Raw genomic sequence first — 20,510 nt, 5'->3', positions numbered from 1 at the left:
CCCTCTGTCTTCTTTCAGCTAGCCAATTACTGATCCAAACCGCTAAATCACCTTCAATTCCATACTTCCTTATTTTCTGCAATAGCCTACCGTGGGGAACCTTATCAAACGCCTTACTGAAATCCATATACACCACATCAACAGCTTTACCCTGATCCACCTGTTTGGTCACCTTCTCAAAAAACTCAATAAGGTTTGTGAGGCATGACCTACCCTTCACAAAACCGTGTTGACTATCGCTAATCAACTTGTTCTTTTCAAGATGATTATAAACCCTATCTCTTATAACCTTTTCCAACATTTTACCCACAACCGAAGTAAGGCTCACAGGTCTATAATTACCAGGGTTGTCTCTACTCCCCTTCTTGAACAAGGGGACAACATTTGCTATCCTCCAGTCTTCCGGCACTATTCCTGTCGACAAAGACGACATAAAGATCAAGGACAAAGGCTCTGCAATCTCCTCCCTGGCTTCCCAGAGAATCCTAGGATAAATCCCATCTGGCCCAGGAGACTTATCTATTTTGACATTTTCTAAAATTGCTAACACCTCCTCCTTTTGAACCTCAATTCCATCTAGCCTGGTCGACTGAACCTGAGTGTTCTCCTCGACAACATTGTCTTTCTCCAGTGTAAACACTGACGAAAAATATCCATTTAATGCTTCCCCTATCTCCTCTGATTCCACACACAACTTTCCACTACTATCCTTGATTGTCCCTAATCCTACTCTAGTCATTCTTTTGTTCCTGATATACCTATAGAAAGCCTTAGGGTTTTCCTTGATCCTATCCGCCAACGACTTTTCGTGTCCTCTCCTCGCTCTTCTTAACTCTCCCTTTAGGTCCTTCCTGGCTAACTTGTAACTCTCAAGTGCCCTAACTGAGCCTTCATGTCTCATCCTAACATAAGCCTTCTTCTTCCTCTTGACAAGTGCTTCAACTTCCTTAGTAAACCACGGTTCCCTTGCTCGACAACTTCCTCCCTGCCTGACAGGTACATACTTATCAAGGACACGCAGTAGCTGTTCCTTGAAAAAGCTCCACATTTCGATTGTACCCATCCCCTGCTGTTTCCTTCCCCATCCTATACATCCTAAATCTTGCCGAATAGCATCATAATTGCCTTTCCCCCAGCTATAATTCTTGCCTTGCGGTATATACCTATCCCTGCCCATTGCTAAAGTAAACATAACCGAGTTGTGATCACTATCACCAAAGTGCTCACCTACATCTAAATCTAACACCTGGCCGGGTTCATTACCCAGTACCAAATCCAATGTGGCCTCGCCCTTTGTAGGCCTGTCTACATACTGTGTCAGAAAACCCTCCTGCACACACTGCACAAAAACTGACCCATCTATAGTACTCGAACTATAGTATTTCCAGTCAATATTTGGAAAGTTAAAGTCCCCCATAACAACTACCCTGTTACTCTCGCTCCTGTCAAGAATCATCTTTGCAATCCTTTCCTCTACATCTCTGGAACTATTCGGAGGTCTATAGACAACTCCCAACAGGATGACCTCGCCTCTACTGTTCCTAACCTCGGCCCATACTGCCTCAGTAGACGAGTCCTCAAGCATCCTTTCTACCGCCATAATACTTTCCTTGATTAACAATGCCACACCCCCCCCCTCTTTTACCATCTTCTCTGTTCTTACAGAAACATCTAAATCCTGGAACCTGCAACAACCATTCCTGTCCCTGTTCTACCCATGTCTCCGAAATCGCCACAACATCGAGATCCCAGGTACCAACCCATGCTGCAAGCTCACCCACCTTATTCCGGATGCTCCTGGCGTTGAAGTAGACACACTTCAAACCAGCGTCCTGCTTGCCGGTGCCCTCTTTCGAACTTTTAACCCTATCCCTGACCTCACTACTCTCAACATCCTGTACACTGTACACTGGGACTACAATTTAGGTTCCCATCCCCCTGCTGAATTAGCTGGAGAAGTAGTAATAGGAAATAAAGAAATGGCAGAGGAACTTAGTAGTTACTCAGCATCAGTCTTCACGGTGTAAGACATCCAGAACTTCAGGAGAATCAGGGGACAGAGGTGAATGTAGCGGCCATCACTAAGGAGAAGGTTCTGGGGAAACTGAAAGCTCCGAAGGTGGATAAGTCACTTGGATCGGATGGACTACACGCCAGGATTCTAAAGGAGATAGTGGGGGAATTTGTAGAGACATTGGTAGTGACCTTTAAAAAATCACTGGAGGCGAGGAAGGTCTCAGAGGACTGGAAAATGACACCCTGTCTAAGAAGGGAGGCAGAAGATGGGAATTATTGGCCGGTTAGCCTGACTTTGGTCATTGGTAAGGTTATAGATTCCATTCTTAAAGATGATATTGTGGTGCACTTGGAAGTGCATGATGAAATAGGACTGAGTCAACATGGCTTCGTCAAGGGGAGGTCATGTCTGACAAATCTGTTAGAATTCTTCAAGGAGGGTCACTCAGCTCCTGACCTCATTACAGCCTTGGTTCAAACATAGACAGATGAGCTGAATGCTAGAGGTGAGGTGAGAGTGACTGCCCTTGATGTCAAGGTAGCATTTGACCGAGTATGGCATCAAGGAGCCCTAGCTAAACTGGAGTCAAAGGGAATCAGGAGAAAAACTCTCCGCAGATTGGAGTCATACTGGCACAAAGGAAGATGGTTGTGGTGGTTGGAGGACAATCATCTCAGCTCCAGGACATCACTGCAGGAGTTCCTCAGAGTAGTGGCCAACCATCATCATCTGCTTCATCAATGACTTCTCTTCCATCAGAAGGTCAGAAGTGGGATGTTTGCGGATGACGGCATAATGTTCAGCACCATTCATGACTCCTCAGAAAATTAAGCAGTACATGTCCAATTGCAGCAAGAACTGTATAATATCCAGGCTTGGGCTGACAAATGGCAAGTTATATTCTTTTATTCAATTCATTTACAGGATGTGGGCGTCGCTGGTTCGGCCACCATTTATTGCCCATCCCCAGTTGCCCTTCAGAAGGTGGGTTGTCTTCTTGGCCCGCTGCAGTCCTTGAGGTATAGGTCCACTAACCGTGCTGTACGGGAGGTTATTGCAGGATTTTGACCCAGCGACAGTGAAGGAGGGGCGATATATTTCCAAGTCAAGGTGGCAAGTGACTTGGAGGGAAACCTCCAGGTGGTCGGGTTCCCAGGTATCTGCTGCTCTTGCCCTTCTAGATGGCAGTGGTAAAGAAAAAAGAACAAAGAATAATGCAGCACAGGAACAGGCTCTTCGGCTCTCCAAGACTGTACCGGTCATGGTACCAACCTTGGCTAAAACCCTCAGCACTTCCTTGTACCATATCCCTCTATACCCATCCTATCCATGTAATTGTCAAGATGCCTTTTAAATTCCGTAAATGTATCGCCTTCCACAACCTCCCTTGGCAATGCGTTCCAGGCACTCAACCTCTGCATAAAAAACCTGCCAAGCACACCTCCTCTAAATTTTGCCCCACGGACCTTAAACCTATGCCCCCTGGTGACTGACCCCTACACCCTAATAATAATAATCTTTATTGTCACAAGTAGGCTTACATTAACGCTGCAATGAAGTTACTGCAAAAAGTCCCTAGTCGCCACATTCCAGCGCCTGTTCGGGTACACAGAGGGAGAATTTAGAATGTCCAAATGACCTAATAGCACGTCTTTTGGGACTTGTGGTAGGAAACCGGAGCACCCAGAGGAAAAACACGCAGACACGAGGAGAACATGCAGACTCCGCACAGACAGTGACCCAAGCTGAGAATCGAACTTGGGACCCTGGAGCTCTGAAACCATAGTGCTAACCACTGTGCTACCATGCTGCCCCGTGCTAACCCAGGAAAGAATGCCTGCCCATCCACCCTATCCATGTCCCTTATAATCCTGTAAACCTCTATCAGGTCACCCCTCAACCTCTGACTTTCTAATGAAAACAATCCGAGTTTATTCAGCCTGCCGCATGGCTAACACCCTCCATACCAGGCAACATCCTGGTAAACCTCCTCTGCACCCTCTCCAAAGCGTCCACATCCTTCTGGTAGTGTGGTGACCAGAATTGTGCGCAATATTCCAAGTGCAGCCTTCCCAACGTTCTATACAACTGTAGCATGACTTGACAGTTTTTATACTCGATGCCCCATCCAATGAAGGCAAGCATTCCGTATCCTTTCTTTTTTTCAAAAAAAGTATTTGATTGGCATTTTCAATTATACACAGTAAAACTTTACGTCCTATATTTACAGCTCGTGCAGTTCTTTCCATATGCTTTCTTGACTCCACTTGTGTTGCCACTTTCAAAGATCTGTGGACCTGCACGCACAGATCTCTGTGATTTCTATGTTCCTAACTGTTTTGCCATTTACTGTATATTTCCCCTCTACTTTAGACCTACCAAAATGTATTAACTCGCATTTGTCTGGATTAAACTCCATTTGCCATTTCTCTGCCCAAGTCTCCAACCTGTCTTGTCCTGCTGTATCCTCTGATAATCCTCAACACTATCTGCGACTCCCCCAATCTTGGTGTCATCCACAAACTTATTAATCAGACCAGCTACATTTTCCTCCAAATCGTTTATGTACACTACAAACAACAGAGGCCCCAGCACAGGTCCCTGTGGAACACCACTACTCACAACCTTCCATTCAGAAAAACACCCTTCTACTGCTACCCTTTACCTTCTGTGACCGAGCCAGTTTTGTATCCATCTTACCACCTCACCTCTGATCCCGTGTGACTGAATCTTTTGTACCAGTCTGCCACGAGGAACCTTATCAAAGGCTTTACTGAAGTCCATGTAAACAACATCCACCGCCCTCCCCATATCAATCATGAACTGGACCAGCCATATTAATACTGTGGCTACAAGGGCAGGTTAAAGGCTAGGAATCCTACAGCGAGTAACTCACCCTTGACCCCCACCGCACCCCCCAAAGCCTGTCCACCATCTACAAGTCAGGACTGTAATGGAATACTCTCCACTTGCCTGGATGAGTGCAGCTCCAACAACACTCAAGAAGCTCAACACCATCTAGGAAAAAGCAGCCCACTTGATTGCTATCCCTTCCACAACATTCAAACCCTTCCACCACCGATGAACAGTGGCAACCGTGTGTACCATCTGCAAGATGTACTACAGTAACTCACCACGATTCCTCAGACAGCACCTTCTAAACCCACAAGCACTACCATCTAGAAGGACAAGAGCAGCAGATTCTTGGGAACCCACCACCTGGAGGTCCCCCTTCAAGTCACTCATCCATCTATAGCTCCAGTATTTTCTTACGCATTGGGTCGCCTCAGGTTGCAGTTCACCAGACTGAATTCAAGCTGAATGCCTAACGTTGTCACTGCCATCGCTATCTTCAAATTATCAGAACACCTGGTACCATGTTGTGTTTGGTCCTTTGTACTTTATAAAAGAACTCACCGAACACTTCAGCAATGATTGAACGGCAGAGCAGACTCGATGGGCCAATGGACTAAATCTGCTCCCGTGTCTGACGGTCTTTAGTATATTACTACTTATGATATTTTGAATGGGTGGCATGATGGCACAGTGGTTATTACTGCTAATTCACAGCATTAGGGACCCGATTTCAATTCCGGCCTTGGATGACCATCTGTGTGGAGCTTGCACTTTATTGCTGTCGTTTTGGGTTTCCTCTGGGTGCTCCGGTTTCCTCCCACAGTCTAAAGATCTGCAGGGTAGGGAGATTGACCATGATAAATTGCCCCTTAATGTACAAAGTTTAGATGGGGTTACGGGATTTCAGGGATGGGACGAGGTGTGGGTGTAGGTAGGGTATTCTTTCGGAGGGTCACTGCAGGTTCGATGGGCAAAAGGCCTCCTTCTGCACTGTAGGGATTCCAGGTTCTATGAATCTTTGGAGTCTTAGTTCCATTCAAAAGTCCTATGTCATAAACAGCAATGGATTTTTTTCCCCCACATTAGCTATGTTCACAATTGGTAGCATCTGTTTGTCACATTTTTATTGGGAGTTTCCAACAAAGCAGACAGTGACTGATTCTATCTTTCAGCCACACAGGTGAAGCTGTGGAGCAGGTTTATGGAATCATCAGAGTGAAACAGAACAGAAGTCAGGGTTCAGGGGTCTACCAGGTCTCAGAAAAAGCTACCTGCTTTACCAGGATTTACCAGGATGTTGCCTGGTATGGAGGGAAAATCTTATGAGGAAAGGCTGATGGACTTGAGGTTGTTTTCGTTAGAGAGAAGAAGGTTAAGAGGTGACTTAATAGAGGCATACAAAATGATCAGAGGGTTAGATAGGGTGGACAGCGAGAGCCTTCTCCCGCGGATAGAGGTGACTAGCACGAGGGGACATAGCCTTAAATTGAGGGGTAATAGATATAGGACAGAGGTCAGAGGTAGGTTTTTTACGCAAAGAGTGGTGAGGCTGTGGAATGCCCTACCTGCAACAGTAGTGCACTCGCCAACATTGAGGGCATTTAAAAGTTTATTGGATAAGCATATGGATGATAATGGCATAGTGGAGGTTAGATGGCCTTTATTTTTTGACTTCCCATGTCGGTGCAACATCGTGGGCCGAAGGGCCTGTACTGCGCTGTATCGTTCTATGTTCTAGTCACACTCTTCTGTCCTTTCTCTGCTAATGTTCTACTTTCATATACATGCCCAATTCCCTTTTGAAAGTTGCCATTCAATATTGAATCCATAGAATCCGTACAGTGGAGAAGAAGGCCATTCAGACCATCAAGTCTGCACTGACCATCTGAAAGAGCACCTCACCGAGGCACAATCCCTGCCCCATTACTGTAACCCCACCTAGCCTACATATCTTTGGACTATGGGAGGAAACCGGAGCACCCGGAGGAAACCCACGCAGACAAAGGGAGAACGTGTATACTCCACACGGTCACCCAAGGCCTGAATTGAACCTGGGTCCCTGGTGCTGTGAGACAGCAGTGCTAACTATTGTACCACCGTACCACCCTTGCTACCATCACCCTTTCAGACAATGTGTTCTAGATCATAAAAACATAAGAGTAAAAGTTATCCTTTCATTCCTCTTGCAGTTTTGCTAATTATCTGGTACCAAGTGAATAGTTCTTACAGAGAGCTCGCATCACAACAACGGGATAAATGGTGAATTGGTACTGAAGGTGGTATTTACCATTTTTTTCCCCTAAGCACCAGTCCTGGCGAGAAAATCAGTGAGAATCCCACCGGCATAAAAATACGCCGTATATTCAGGCCTCTTTAAGAAAAATTATTTTTATGCTTTTCATGCTACGCCGATGGGAGCCTTCCTCTGATTCGTTTGCCCTATTACAAATTAATCACAGCAATCAGCGGGGTACACCATTTAAACACCTATCCATCACTCCACAGCACTTATTCCAAGTTCAATTGGGGGGAATGGCAGCCAGGAAGATTGCACCACACTTTAATGAGGGAGCCCTCTGTAAGCTTCTGGATAGGGGCCAGCAGACGTGGGAAACCCTCTACTCTCAATCGGCCAGACGTCCTGCCAGCAAGGTGACCAACCTTGCCTGGGTGGATGTGGCTGCGAATGTGAGTGCCAGCTCACTGAATAAGAGGACAGGGCTGCAGTGCCGGAAGATGATAAATGACCTTCTTCATGCAGTTCGGGCAAGTCTGCCTTTTCACGTCTTCTGCATCACCCCTGAAAATATCCCTCACATCTCTATGTTAATTTCCCACCCACTTCGCGTAATCCCTCCGAGATAGATGCACTCAAATGGGATTTCATTGCACATCTGCGCCTCCTCGAGACTACAAGTGCCATCAGGTCCCAGCAAGACCGTTTGAGTCTCCAGATCGCAGCATTGACTGCGTGCTGGAGATCCACCGCCACACAACGTGCCAACTCGTGGCTGTCATTCAGTCCACTCCTCCGCAGGCCAGCACTTCCCTGATCCTGGTTACAGCCCTTCCCTCTGCCACTGCTGGAAATGGTATTGGTGGAGGTGCGGATTCCTGAGCAGTGGCTGTGGTGAACGTATTATAGTAACCATTCACCACTGTACGACATTGTATCACGCTGTTGCCCATGAGGGCTCCACCTATGGACCATTGTACTGTACTGCACTGATTGTATCATGTTGGTGCCCTTGTGGGCTCCACCCCCTTGAGGGGAGGTATAGAGAGCGGCTGCCCTATTGGCGGCTCTCATTTGCAGAGCAGTCGCAGGCAGGCACTGTTCTAGTCGATTAAAGCCACTGTTCACTTCAACTCTCTGTCTCGTGTGAATTGATGGTCGCATCAGTGGCTCCCTGATGGAAGAGAGCTGCGGGGCAAGGTAACCATGTTCCAGACTCTGAGTAGATCCTGCTAAAAGACAGACAATGCCTACAAGGAGTTACAAAGATCCCTCAGGTCCATGAACAGGAGCTGCTCATCATAGTTCAGACCGTGCACCTGGCAGAAAAAATACGTCACCAGAGCATACCATCTGGTTGGGGTTTGGTGTAAATGTATCGCTGCAGGGTCAGAAGGCAGAAAGTTGCCACCCGCGTGCACACCATCCTCTAAGCGGTAGACACAGAACTTCAGCAGCTACCCAGTGCAGTCTTTTGTCCCAGAAAAACTGTACGGTATTCTCTGGACTTTTGTAACAAAACCAGCGGGAGGAGTTAAAGTGACATGGGGTCAATAAGCTGGTTTATGACCAGAACCCAACCCCTGTAATACAGAACTCGGAGCAGTCTTGACCAGCATCTCTGGCACGTGGTGACCTTGGCCTCCAGCTCCTGCCAATTTGTTGGCCTAGATTCCTTCGCAGGGCAAAGATGACTCCCAAGTAAAGGAGGCTGGTCCTGTTCTAGGTGAAATGCCTGAGCTCCTCCTGGAGAGGGTCCAGGGTTAACCAATGGGGGTCAACCTGTGGCCCCCAAAGCCATTGCAATACTGACAAAGGAAGGCACAATTGACTTATCAAGGAAAGGTCAGGGAGCTGATTCGGCAACTGAGTTCCCCTGCGGCAGCCGACGTACACTTGAATAATGCTGACACTACAATTTGCAGTCAGCCTCATCCTGACATGGCACCCTCATTCCTCCAACTCTCATGCACCTTGGATTAAACGAGCCTGCCAATCTGAACAGCGTTCATTTCATCCCTGATAGCCTGGCCACCATAAACTGTGACTTTTGACTTTCAGACAGCTCATGTCCTCAGGTTGTACTATGCGGATATCGTCAGAAGCCCAGCAAGGGGGACCCAAGAAGCGCTCATGGCACACCAGCTGCCAAACCTTTTGAGACCTAGAGACACAGCGATGAAGATCCGCTAAGGCTTGCAAGCCTACCCCCACGCCCAAAACACCACGATTGAACCCCTCCAGCCCCGTGTTTCATTTATCTGGGTCTCCCAGGTCCTCTCCAGTGCCACCTCGCCATTTGACACCCTGAAGGGTGACGACAACCTGAGCGCTCACCTCCGATATCCCATTCGGAGGTGAAGTCAGCAGGTTCTCATTTTTGCACAGCTGTTGTAAATTGCATGAGGGTGACGTCATACTGGTGTCTAATGAAAATTCAGTGAGGAGAGAAAACCCTGCAGGACGGCTCGCTCATTATACATTGATGTACAGAAACACAAAGGAACTTGGGAGTCCTGTTCATGATTCTCTTAAGATTAACGTGCAGGTTCAGTTGACAGTTAGGAAGGCAAATGCAATGTGAGCGTTCATGTCGAGAGGACTAGAATACAAAAGCAAGGATTTACTTCGGAGACTATATAAGGCTCTGGTCAGACCACATTTGGAGTATTGTGAGCAGTTTTGGGCCCCGTACCTAAGGAAGGATGTGTTGGCCTTGGAAAGGGTACAGAGGAGGTTCACAAAAATGATCCAAGGAATGAAGTGCTTGTCGCATGAGGAACGGTTGAGGACCCTGGATCTGCACTCATCGGAGTTTAGAAGGATGAGGAAGGATCTTATTGAAACTTACAGGGTACTGCGAGGCCTGGATAGAGTGGACGTGGAGAGGATGTGTTTCACCAGTAGGAAAACTAGAACCCGAGGGCACAGCTTCAGACTGAAGGGATGATTCTTTAAAACTGAGATGAGGTGGAATTTCTTTAGCCAGAGGGTGGTGAATCTGTGGAACTCTTTTCTGCAGAAGGCTGTCAAGGTCAAATCATTGAGTGTCTTTAAGACAGATATAGAAAGGTTCTTGATTAATAAGGGTATCAGGGGTTATGGGGGGAAGGCAGGAGAACGGGAATGAGAAAAATATCAGCCATGATTGAATGGCAGAGCAGACTCGATGGGCCGAGTGGCCTAATTCTGCTCCTATGTCTTATGGTCTTATGTATTTAAATGAGGTTCCCGACCGCCCTTGGCGAGAATGACATTTGAATTGGATTGGATTTGTTTATTGTCACAAATACCGAGGTACAGTGAAAAGTATTTTTCTGTGAGCAGCTCAAACAGGTCATTTAGTACATGAAAAGAAAAAGAAAATACATAATAGGGCAACACAAGGTACACAATGTAAATATATAGACACTGGCAACAGGTGAAGCGGACAGGCCAAATTTTTGGTGATGTGCACCCCTAGGAATTTGAAGCTGTTAACCATCTCCACCTCGGCCCCGTTGGTGCTGACAGGGGTGTGTACATTACTTTGCTTCCTGAAGTCAATGACCAGCTCTTTAGTTTTGCTAGCATTGAGGGATAGAATGTTGGCATTGCACCACTCCCGAGGTTCTCTATCTCCCTCCTGCATTCTGACACGTCGTTGTCCAAGATCCGACCCACTATGGTTGTGTCGTCTGCAAACTTGTAGATGGAATTGGAACCAAACATTGCCACACAGTCATGTGTGTACAGGGGGTATAGTAGGGGGCTAAGTACGCAGCCTTGCAGGATCCTGGTATTGAGGACTATTATGGAGGAGGTGTTGTTGTTTATTCTTATTGATTGTGGTCTGTGGATCAGAAAGTCAAGGATCCAGTTGCAGAGTGAGGAGCCAAGTCATAGGTTTTGGAGCCTTGATATGAGCTTGGCCGGGATTATGGTGTTGAAGGCAGAGCCTTCAATAGGAGTCCGTGTTGTCGAGATTCTCTAGGGATGATTTTAGGGCCAGAGAGATGGCGTCTGCTGCAGACCGATTGCGGCGGTATGCAAATTTCCGTGGATCAAGGTGTTCTGGGAGTCTGGAGTTGATGTGATTCATGACCAACCTCTCGAAGCACTTCACTACGATTGATGTCAGGGCCACCGAACGGTAGTCACTGAGGCACGTTGCCTGGTTCTTCTTTGGCATCGGTGTGATGGTGATCTTCTTGAAGCAGGTGGGGACCTCGGAGCAGAGTAGGGACACATTAAAGATGTCCACGAACACATCTGCCAGCTGGTCCGCACAGACTCCGAGTGCATGACCAGGGATCCCGTCCGGACCCATCGCCTTCCAAGGGTTCACTTTCAGGAAGGTCGATCTGACTTCGGAAGCTGTGACGGTGGGGTATGGGTGTGTTTTGGTCTGCTGGGGCACTTCACAGTAGATCGATGGGTTTCCTGCTCGAACTGAGAATAGAATGCATTGAGTTAAAAAGTGGATCTGTTTGGGAGAGCTCGCAGAGAGTCGGCACGCTCCGGCACCATCTTGGATCAGGATCATTGTGTCACGGGTGAGGGGCATGGAAAATCAGGAAACCTGGGGCGGGATTCTCAGAGTCTCCGCTCCGCGGGGGCGGAGAATGCGCGTCAAACCTGAGATCGCGTCCGAAGCCACTCCCGCAATTCTCCGGTCCCTGGAGAATTGGCGCAAATCTCGTGCGTGCGGGCTATGCTGCGCCAGTCGGGGCCACTGAAAGAGGCCACTGCTGCGATTCTCCAACATCAACTGGCTGAGTTCCCGACGGCGTGGTTCTGTTACATATAGAATTTACAGTGCAGAAGGAGGCCATTCGGCCCATCGAGTCTGCACCGGCTCCTGGAAAGAGCACCCTACCCAAGGTCAACACCTTCACCCTATCCCCATAACCCAGTAACCTCACCCAACACTAAGGGCAATTTTGGACGCTAAGGGCAATTTTATCATGGCCAATCCACCTACCTGCACATCTTTGGACTGTGGGAGGAAACCGGAGCACCCGGAGGAAACCCACGCACACACGGGAAGGATGTGCAGACTCCACACAGACAGTGACCCAAGCCAGGATCGAACCTGGGACCCTGGAGCTGTGCAGCAATTGTGCTATCTACAATGCTACCGTGCTGCCCTTCTCTCATTATCCCAACCATTAGGAACTCGGCGTGTCAGCAGCAGACTTAGTCCATGGCCGCCATGGTAGGGGGTGGGGGATCCTTAACCGGGGTGGGGGGGGGGGGGGCAACCAGGACGACCAGGCTACTGATCGGGGGCCACCGATCTGCGGGCGCACGCGATCTGGGGGGCCTATGTTTTTGGTGCCGGTCCGCGATGTTGCGCAGGGCGGCCGCCGCCGTGCACCTCCATGGACCCCCGACCGGAAGTGCAGGGCCCCTTATTCGCACGAGGAGCACTCTGGGACCCTGCTAGCCCACTTCTGGTAGGTGAATTGATCTGGACTTTCTTCAGGAAAGTCCGGAGTGATTCGTCCGGGGTTTTATCGCGGGCGTGGGGACATAGCCCTATTATTGGAGAATCCCGCCTGTGATCTCCCTGCGAGAATCGCTTTTCTTGATTTCTGCTGGATCTTGCGCCCACATCGTTGTTTTCGCTGACGGCTAAAGCGGGCTTAAAATGCCGCCCCAAATGTGATAATGTTAAGAATGTGATAGAAGATAAGGATGTCGCTTTCAGGGCGGAATAGGACAAATCATAGAATTGTTATGGAGCAGAAAGTGGCTATTCGGCTCATCGTGTCTGCACTGGCTCTCCAAACGAGCATCATGACGTAGTGCCATTCCCCTGCCTTTTCCCCATATCCGTGCTCATTGTTTCAATTCAAATAATCATCTAACAGCCTATTGAATGCCTCAGTTGAACCTGCCTCCACCACATTTCCAGGTGGTGCATCCAGACCTGAGCCACTCGCTGTGTGAAGAGGTTTTTCTCACAACACATTTGCTTCTTTTGCACATCACTAAGTCCCTGCTGTCTAAATTTTGATCCTTTTATAAGCGGCAGTGGTTTCTTCCTATCTACTCTTTCCACCACCCTCCCCCCACCCTCACCCATGATTTTGAACACCTCTATCAAATCTCCTCTTAGCCTTCTCTCTCGGAGAATAGTCCCAACCTCTCCAATTTATCTTCATAACTGAAGTTTCTCATCACTGGAACTATTCTTGCAAACGTCTTTTATAAACATAGCGCAGAGTAAGTGCAGTGAGAGGAATGTCGCAGGGCTCAGTGGGACTGTAGTCTGGAGTGCGTTTGCTTCAATGCAAGAAGTAGAACAGGTAAAACAGATGAACTGGGAACCTGGATTACTGCATGGAACTATGATGTAATTGAAATCACGGAGACAAGGTTTAAGGAGGGACAGGACTGGCAGCTTAACATTCCGAGATATTGTTGTTTTAGACGGGACAGAAGGCGAAACAAAAGAGGTGGATGCATTGCATTGCGAATTAGGGAAAAGATCATAACTGTGTTGAGGGAGGACATATTGGAGGGATCTTGTCCTCAGGCATTATGGGTGGAGCTCAGAATAAGAAGTGTGAAATCACAATGTTGGGAATGTACTGTAGACCTCCCAACAGTCCGCAGGACACAGAGGAGCAGTTGTGTGGTCAGATACTGAAAAGGTGTGAAAAAAACAGGGCAGTTATAATGGGTGGTTTGATTTGATTTATTGTCACATGTACCGAAGTACAGTGAAAAGTATTTTTCTGCGGCCGAGAGAACGTACACAGTACGTACATAATAGACAAAAGATTAATCAACAGAGAACATTGACAAATGTTACATTGACAATGATTGGTTACAGTGGAATAAGCGGCCAAACAAAGCAAATACATGAGCAAGAGCAGCACAGGGCGTTGTGAATAGTGAAATGAAATGAAATGAAAATCGCTTATTGTCACGAGTAGGCTTCAAATGAAGTTACTGTGAAAAGCCCCTAGTCGCCACATTCCGGCGCCTGTCCGGGGAGGCTGGTACGGGAATCGAACCGTGCTTCTGGCCTGCTTTAAAAGCCAGCGATTTAGCTGAGTGAGCTAAACCAGCCCCTTAATAGTGTTCTTACAGGGAACAGATCAGTCCGAGGGAGAGTCGTTGAAGATTCTTGTAGCTGTGGGGATGAAGCTGTTCCTACGTCTGGATGTGCGGGTACCTTCTGCCTGAAGGAAGGGTCTGGAAGAAGGCAATGCCTGTGTGGGAAGGGTCTCTGATAATGTTGCCTGCCTTTCTGAGGCAGCGGGAGGTGTAGACAGAATCAACATGTGGGTGGCAAGCTTGTGTGATGCGTTGGGCTGAGTTCACCAGTCTGCAGTTTCTTGCGATCTTGGACCGAGCAGTTGCCATACCAGGCTGAGATGCAGCCAGATAGGATGGTCTCTACCGCACATCTGTCGATGTTTGTGAGAGTTGATGCAGACGTGCTGAATTTCTTTAGCTTTCATAGGAAGTAGAGAGAGACGTTGTTGGGCTTTATTGACTGTTGCATCAACGTGAGTGGACCAGGACAGACTGTTGGTGATGGTGACCCAAAGGAACTTAAAGCTATCGACCATCTCTACTTCAGAGCCATTGATGCAGACGGGAGTGTGTGTCGTGCTACGCTTCATGAAGTCGAAGAGCAGTTCCTTGGTCTTTCCAACATTTAGAGAGAGGTTGTTTTCGGTACACCATTCAACCAAGTGATCTATCTCCCTTCTGTAGTCTGATTCATCATTGTTTGAGATACGGCCCACCACAGTCGTATCATCCGCAAACTTATAGATTGAGTTGGAGTTAAATCTTGCCACACAGTCATGTATGTATAGGGAGTACAGTAGAAGACTGTGCACACATCCTTGCGAGGCTCCGGTGTTGAGGACTATTGTGGAGGAGGTGCTGTTGCCTATCCTGACAGATTGCGGTCTGTTGATGAGGAAATCGAGGATCCAGCTGCACAGGGAAGGGTCAAGTCCAAGATTGCGGAGTTTGGTTATTATCTTGTTGGGATAATGGTGTTGAAGGCGGAGCTGTAGTCGATGACTTTAACTTTCCCCATATTGACTGAGAATCCCTTACAGCCAGGGGCTTGGATGGAGAGCAATTTGTTAGATGTGTCCAGGAGAGCCTTTTGATACAGTATGTTGACAATCCAACCGGGGAGGGGGCCATACTTGACTTGGTATTGGGGAATGAACCAGGCCAGGTGATTGATGTTTCAGCAGGGGAGCATTTTAGGCTCAGCAACCATAATTCCATAATATTTCAGGTAGTCATGGATAAGGACAAGAGGGGCTTGCGAGTGAGCATGCTTAATTGGGCGAGGGCCAATTAAGCACAAATTAGACAGGAACTGGGGAATGTGGATTGGGAGCGGCTATTTGAGGGCAAATCCACATGTGACATGTGGAAGGCTTTTAAAGGCCAGTTGATTGAAGTGTCCCCGCAAAAATGAAGGATAGAAACAGCGGGATTCGGGAACCATGGATGGCAAGGGAAATTGTAAGCTTAGTCAAAAGGAAAAATGAAGCATATGATAGGTCTAGGCATCCAAAAACTGGCAAAGCCCTTGAGGAGCACAGTGAAAGTAGGAAGGAACTTAAACATGGAATTAGCAGGGCCAAAAGGGGGTCATGAAATGTCTTTAGCAAACATGGTCTGGAAAATCCCAATGGTTTTTATGCATATATTAGGAGCAGGAGGGTAGCTAGAGAAAGAGTTGGCCCACTCAAAGACAATGGATGGAAGTTATGCATGGAGCCATAGGTAGTGGGTGAAATCCTTAATGAGTTCTTTGTATCGGTATTCACCAGGGAGAAGGACATAACAGATGTTGAGGTCAGGGATAGGTGTGTGAATGTGCTTGAGAATGTCAATATATCAAAGAAGGAAGTTTTGAGTATCGCATTAAGGTAGACAAGTTCCCAGGGCCGGATGGGATCTATCCCAGCTTACTGCAGGAGGCAAGGGGAGAAATAGCTGGGGCCTTAACAGATATCTTCACTTTGACCATAGGCGAGATTCCAGAGGACTGGGGAATAGCCAATGTTGTTCCCTTGTTTAAGAAAGGAAGTAAGGATAATCCAGCAAATTATAGGCCGGTGAACTGGACCACAGTAGTGGGGAAACTTTTGGAAAAGATACAGAGGGACAGGATATATGCACATTTGGAGGAAAATAGACTAGTTAGTGACAGGCAGCATGGTTTTGTATGGGGAAGGTCATGTCTCACCAACGTTTTTGAGTTTTTTGAAGAGGTGGCAAAGAAAATTGACGAGGGAAGGACAGTAGCTCATATGGGCTTTAGTAGGGCTGTATTTTCACTGGAAAGACGGAGGTTGAGGGAGACCTGTAGAGGTCTACAGAATTATGAGAGGCATAGACAGGGTGGATAGTCAGAGACTTTTTCCAAGGGTGGAAGTGTCAATTGCAAGGGGGCACAAGTTCAAGGTGAGAGAGGGAAAGTTTAAGAGAGATGTGCGGGGTAAGTTTTTCACGCAGAGAGTGGTGGGTGCCTGGAACGCGCTGCCCGAGGATGTGGTGGAAGCAGGCACATTAGCAACATTTAAGAGGCATCTGGATGGGTACATGAATAGGGAGGAAATACAGAGAGATACAGACCAAGCAAGGGCAGAAGTTTTTTGTTTTAAGTTAGGGCATCATGATCGACACAAGGCTTGGAGGGCCGAAGGGCCTGTTTATGAGTTGTACCTTTCTTTGTTCTTTGTTCTGCTGTACTCTCTCCGATGCATTCACGTCCTTTCTATTGTGCGGCACACACAACTGCGTACAATATTCCAGCTGAGGTCTAACTAGTGTCTTGTATAAGTTCAGCATAACCTCCTTGCTCATGATCTCTCAGCTCTTATTAATAAAACTTTATTAACTGCACTCTCCACCTGCTACCATAAATGATCCAGGCACAGATACACCCAGGTCCCTCTCCTCCTGCCCCCCTCTCATTTCATATTGTCTCTTCATGTTCTTTCTAACAAAATGCTTCACCTTACACTTTTCTGCATTGAACTTCATCTGCCACCTATCTGCTCACTTCACCAACTTGTCTATGTCCTTTTGAAGTCCTATACTGTCCTCCTCCCAGCTTCCAAGTGTTATCTGTAAATTTTGAATACCACAATGTAGATCATTAAAATATATCAGGAAAATACCGACCCTTGGAAACTCCACTACAAACCTTCCTTCAGTCCAAAAATATCCATTGACCTAACTCTCTGAGTAATAATAATAATCTTTATTGTCACAAGCAGGCTTACATTAACACTGCAATGAAGTTACTGTGAAAGGCCCCTAGCCGCCACATTCCGGCGCCTGTTCGGGTACACAGAGGGAGAATTCAGAATGTCCGAATTACCTAATAGCATGTCTTTCGGGATTTGTGGGAGGAAACCGGAGCACCCGGAGGAAACCCACGCAGACACAGGGAGAACACAGACAGTGACACAAGCCGGGAATCGAACCTGGAACCCTGGAACTGTGAAGCAACAGTGCTAACCACTGTGCTACCGTGCCACCCAAGAGTAATCTCTTTTTCATTTCCAGAATGCATCCAGTGAATGAGGGCAGTATGGGTTCTAGTGAAATATTAACAGTCACCACTGTTAGTTGTAAATATAGAATAGAATAAAAAGACTCAAAAGTTAAAAAATTAAGGTAGCTTGCTCCGGAAAAGCTTTATTCTCTACAAGACCAAAGAGAAACTAATTGGTTGCTCACCTGTGTTTCCAGCCGTTCAGTAATCCGTTGGTTGACCCGTTCCTGTAAAATATCCTCACTCTTTTCAAACTCCTTCAAGAGAAGAACCTCTTCAAATAGTGTAACATGCCGTAGGTCAGACATCTTTATAGCAATGTCCAGCTTGCATTTCAGGTGACAAATGACCCGAAGTTCAGCATCAAAGTTCTTGATCAAATCACTGATCTGGAGAGAGAATTGCATCAAGCTCAGCTGCAGGAAATTGACCATACATCCTAATGAAGAACACCTGCGATTCTCTTTACATTAAGCTTTCAGTATATAGTTCCCCTTGTTTTCAAATGATTGAATTTAATTTAAAAGTAAAGAGTGGTCAGCGGCTCACTTTACTTAAGGGTTTTCTCAACTCTTTCAAATACATTCAGCCTCCTCATACTCGGGCGGATTAGCCAAGACACCATAGCAGGATGATTCCGACCTAGGTTCAGCCTCACACTAACTTGTCCCGTGGCACATTCTCCTTTGGAGATAGAACTTCTATTGTTGAGACGAAGCGAGAAACACCAAAAGGGTGGCACAATGATACAGTGTTTAGCTGCCTCACAGCGCCGGGGACCCCTGGTTCAATTCCGACCTTGGGTGACTGTCTGTGTGAAGTTTGCACATTCTCCCCGTGTCTGTGTGGGTTTCCTCCGGGTGTTCCAGTTTCCTCCAACAGTCCAAAGATGTACAGATTAGGTGGATTGGCCATGTTAAATTGCCCCTTAGTGTCCAGAAGGTTAGGTGAGCTGACTGAGTTTTGGGGTAGGGCATTGGCCTAGGAAGGGTGGTCTTTCAGAGGGTCGCTGCTGACTCGATGGTCCGAATAGCCTCCTTCTGCACTGTAGTGATTCTCTTGATTCTGTGATTCACACTGAAATACTCAAGTAAAATAACTATAATGGGGACTGGAGCATGATTTTAAAAACCAAAATATGCCCAATGCCAACGAGTTCTGATGAAAGGTAACTCTCCAGAGATGTTACCTGGCCCACTATCTTTATCTCCTTCTGGATTTTACAGAAACGAGTGTATAATGGGTCAGATATGGCCTGGAGTGAAGGTGGGACACCTTTGATGAAGACCATCAGGGTAAATAAAGAATATATGGAGATAGGCAAAGAGCCCGCAGCAGTTAAGTAGTGATGACAGGAGGCCCATTGCAAGTGGACATAACCTTTGAAGGGGCCTAGTATACCCAGCACAGTAGAAGTCGTGCTGTGGGACAGTGAAACACAGCAGAATCAATGCTCCGGCACACTGAAACCCAGTAGAAACTGTGCTCTGGGACACTGAAACCCAGCAGAAACTGTGCTGTGGGAGAGTGAAACCCAGTAGAAACTGTGCTGGGGGAGAGTGAAACCTAACAGAAACTGTGCGGCGGGAGAGTGAAACCCAGTAGAAACTGTGCTGGGGGAGAGTGAAACCCAGCAGAAACTGTGCGGCGGGAGAGTGAAACCCAGCAGAAACTGTGCTGCGGGAGAGCAAAACCCAGCAGAAACTGTGCTGCGGGAGAGTGAAACCCAGCAGAAACTGTGCTGCGGGAGAGTGAAACCCAGCAGGAACTGTGCTGCGGGAGAGTAAAACCCAGCAGAAACTGTGCTGCGGGAGAGTGAAACCCAGCAGAAACTGTGCTGCGGGAGAGTGAAACCCAGCAGAAACTGCTCTGGCGCAGTGAAATCCAGTAGAAAATGTGCTCAGGAAGTAAAACTCAGTAAAAAGTGTGCTGATGGACAGTGAAACCCAGCAGAAATGGTGCTGAGGGACAGTGAAACCAGCAGAAATGGTGCTGAGGGACTGTGAAACCAAGTAGAAATTGTCTGGTGGGACAGTGAAACCCAGCAGAAACTGTGCTGTGGGACATTGAAACGCGGCAGGAAGCTTTTACAAGAATGATTTTGCATGGCTAGTAATGAATTATTAGCAATCTGCTATATCTTTAAGCCGTACTACACCAAGGGATTGGAAACTGTGTGGAACCCTTCCAGTTCTGCACATCATAATAATAATAATAATAATCGCTTATTGTCACAAGTAGGCTTCAATGAAGCTACTGTGAAAAGCACCTAGTCGCCACATTCCGGCGCCTGTTCGGGGAGGCTGGTACGGGAATTGAACCCGCGCTGCTGGCCTTATTCTGCATTACAAGCCAGCTGTTTAGCCCACTGTGCTAAACCAGCCCCCGTACCACCTCACAGGCGACAGCTCCGCATGCACCCCCGTCCCATTAAGTAGCCCATAGGGGAGGAGCCGGAACACCGCAGCATCTCGGACTGCCCCCTCCTGTCCCTGGCGCATCTGGTGAGCAACGAGCAGAATAGGGCCGCACGATGCCACTGGGGACATCTGAGCAGCAACCAGGCCCATCCAGGCCTGTTCGGCCCAGAACACTGCTGCCAACAGGGACCCAGGGCGGGTATCACAGCAGACCACCTCCACTCCTGCTGTACCATTTGGGGACCTACCAAAACACAGGGCCTGTAAAGGCCAGACGTTAGACACCAATTAAGTTGGCATGGGTGCAGAGCACAGTTTAGTGATAGGGGCTCGAGCACAAATCTGCATATACATTGTCACATGAAACACCTGTTCACACTGTTACAACCTGCCTCGGTGCTCTGTCAGATGGGTGCGGCAGGTAGGAAAGGGCTGCAGCAG

At 47.6% G+C, this 20,510-nt stretch overlaps 1 protein-coding gene across 1 annotated transcript in view; it reads right to left on the bottom strand.

Moving 5' to 3' along the window:
* LOC119969120 (cilia- and flagella-associated protein 44) overlaps window positions 1–20,510 on the bottom strand; it is a 338,226-nt gene that overhangs the window by 71,077 nt on the left and 246,639 nt on the right. Inside the window, exon 25 of the mRNA XM_038802337.1 lies at window positions 17,835–18,038. Within this exon, the coding sequence (XP_038658265.1) occupies window positions 17,835–18,038 (204 nt within the window). The remainder of the gene's footprint in view (window positions 1–17,834; window positions 18,039–20,510) is intronic.

The sequence above is a fragment of the Scyliorhinus canicula genome, chromosome 7 (genome assembly GCF_902713615.1).
Source record: "Scyliorhinus canicula chromosome 7, sScyCan1.1, whole genome shotgun sequence".
NCBI classification, from domain to species: Eukaryota; Metazoa; Chordata; class Chondrichthyes; order Carcharhiniformes; family Scyliorhinidae; genus Scyliorhinus; species Scyliorhinus canicula.
The sequence above is the reverse complement of the archived record's forward strand: the minus strand, read 5'-3'. Positions and strand labels throughout refer to the sequence as shown.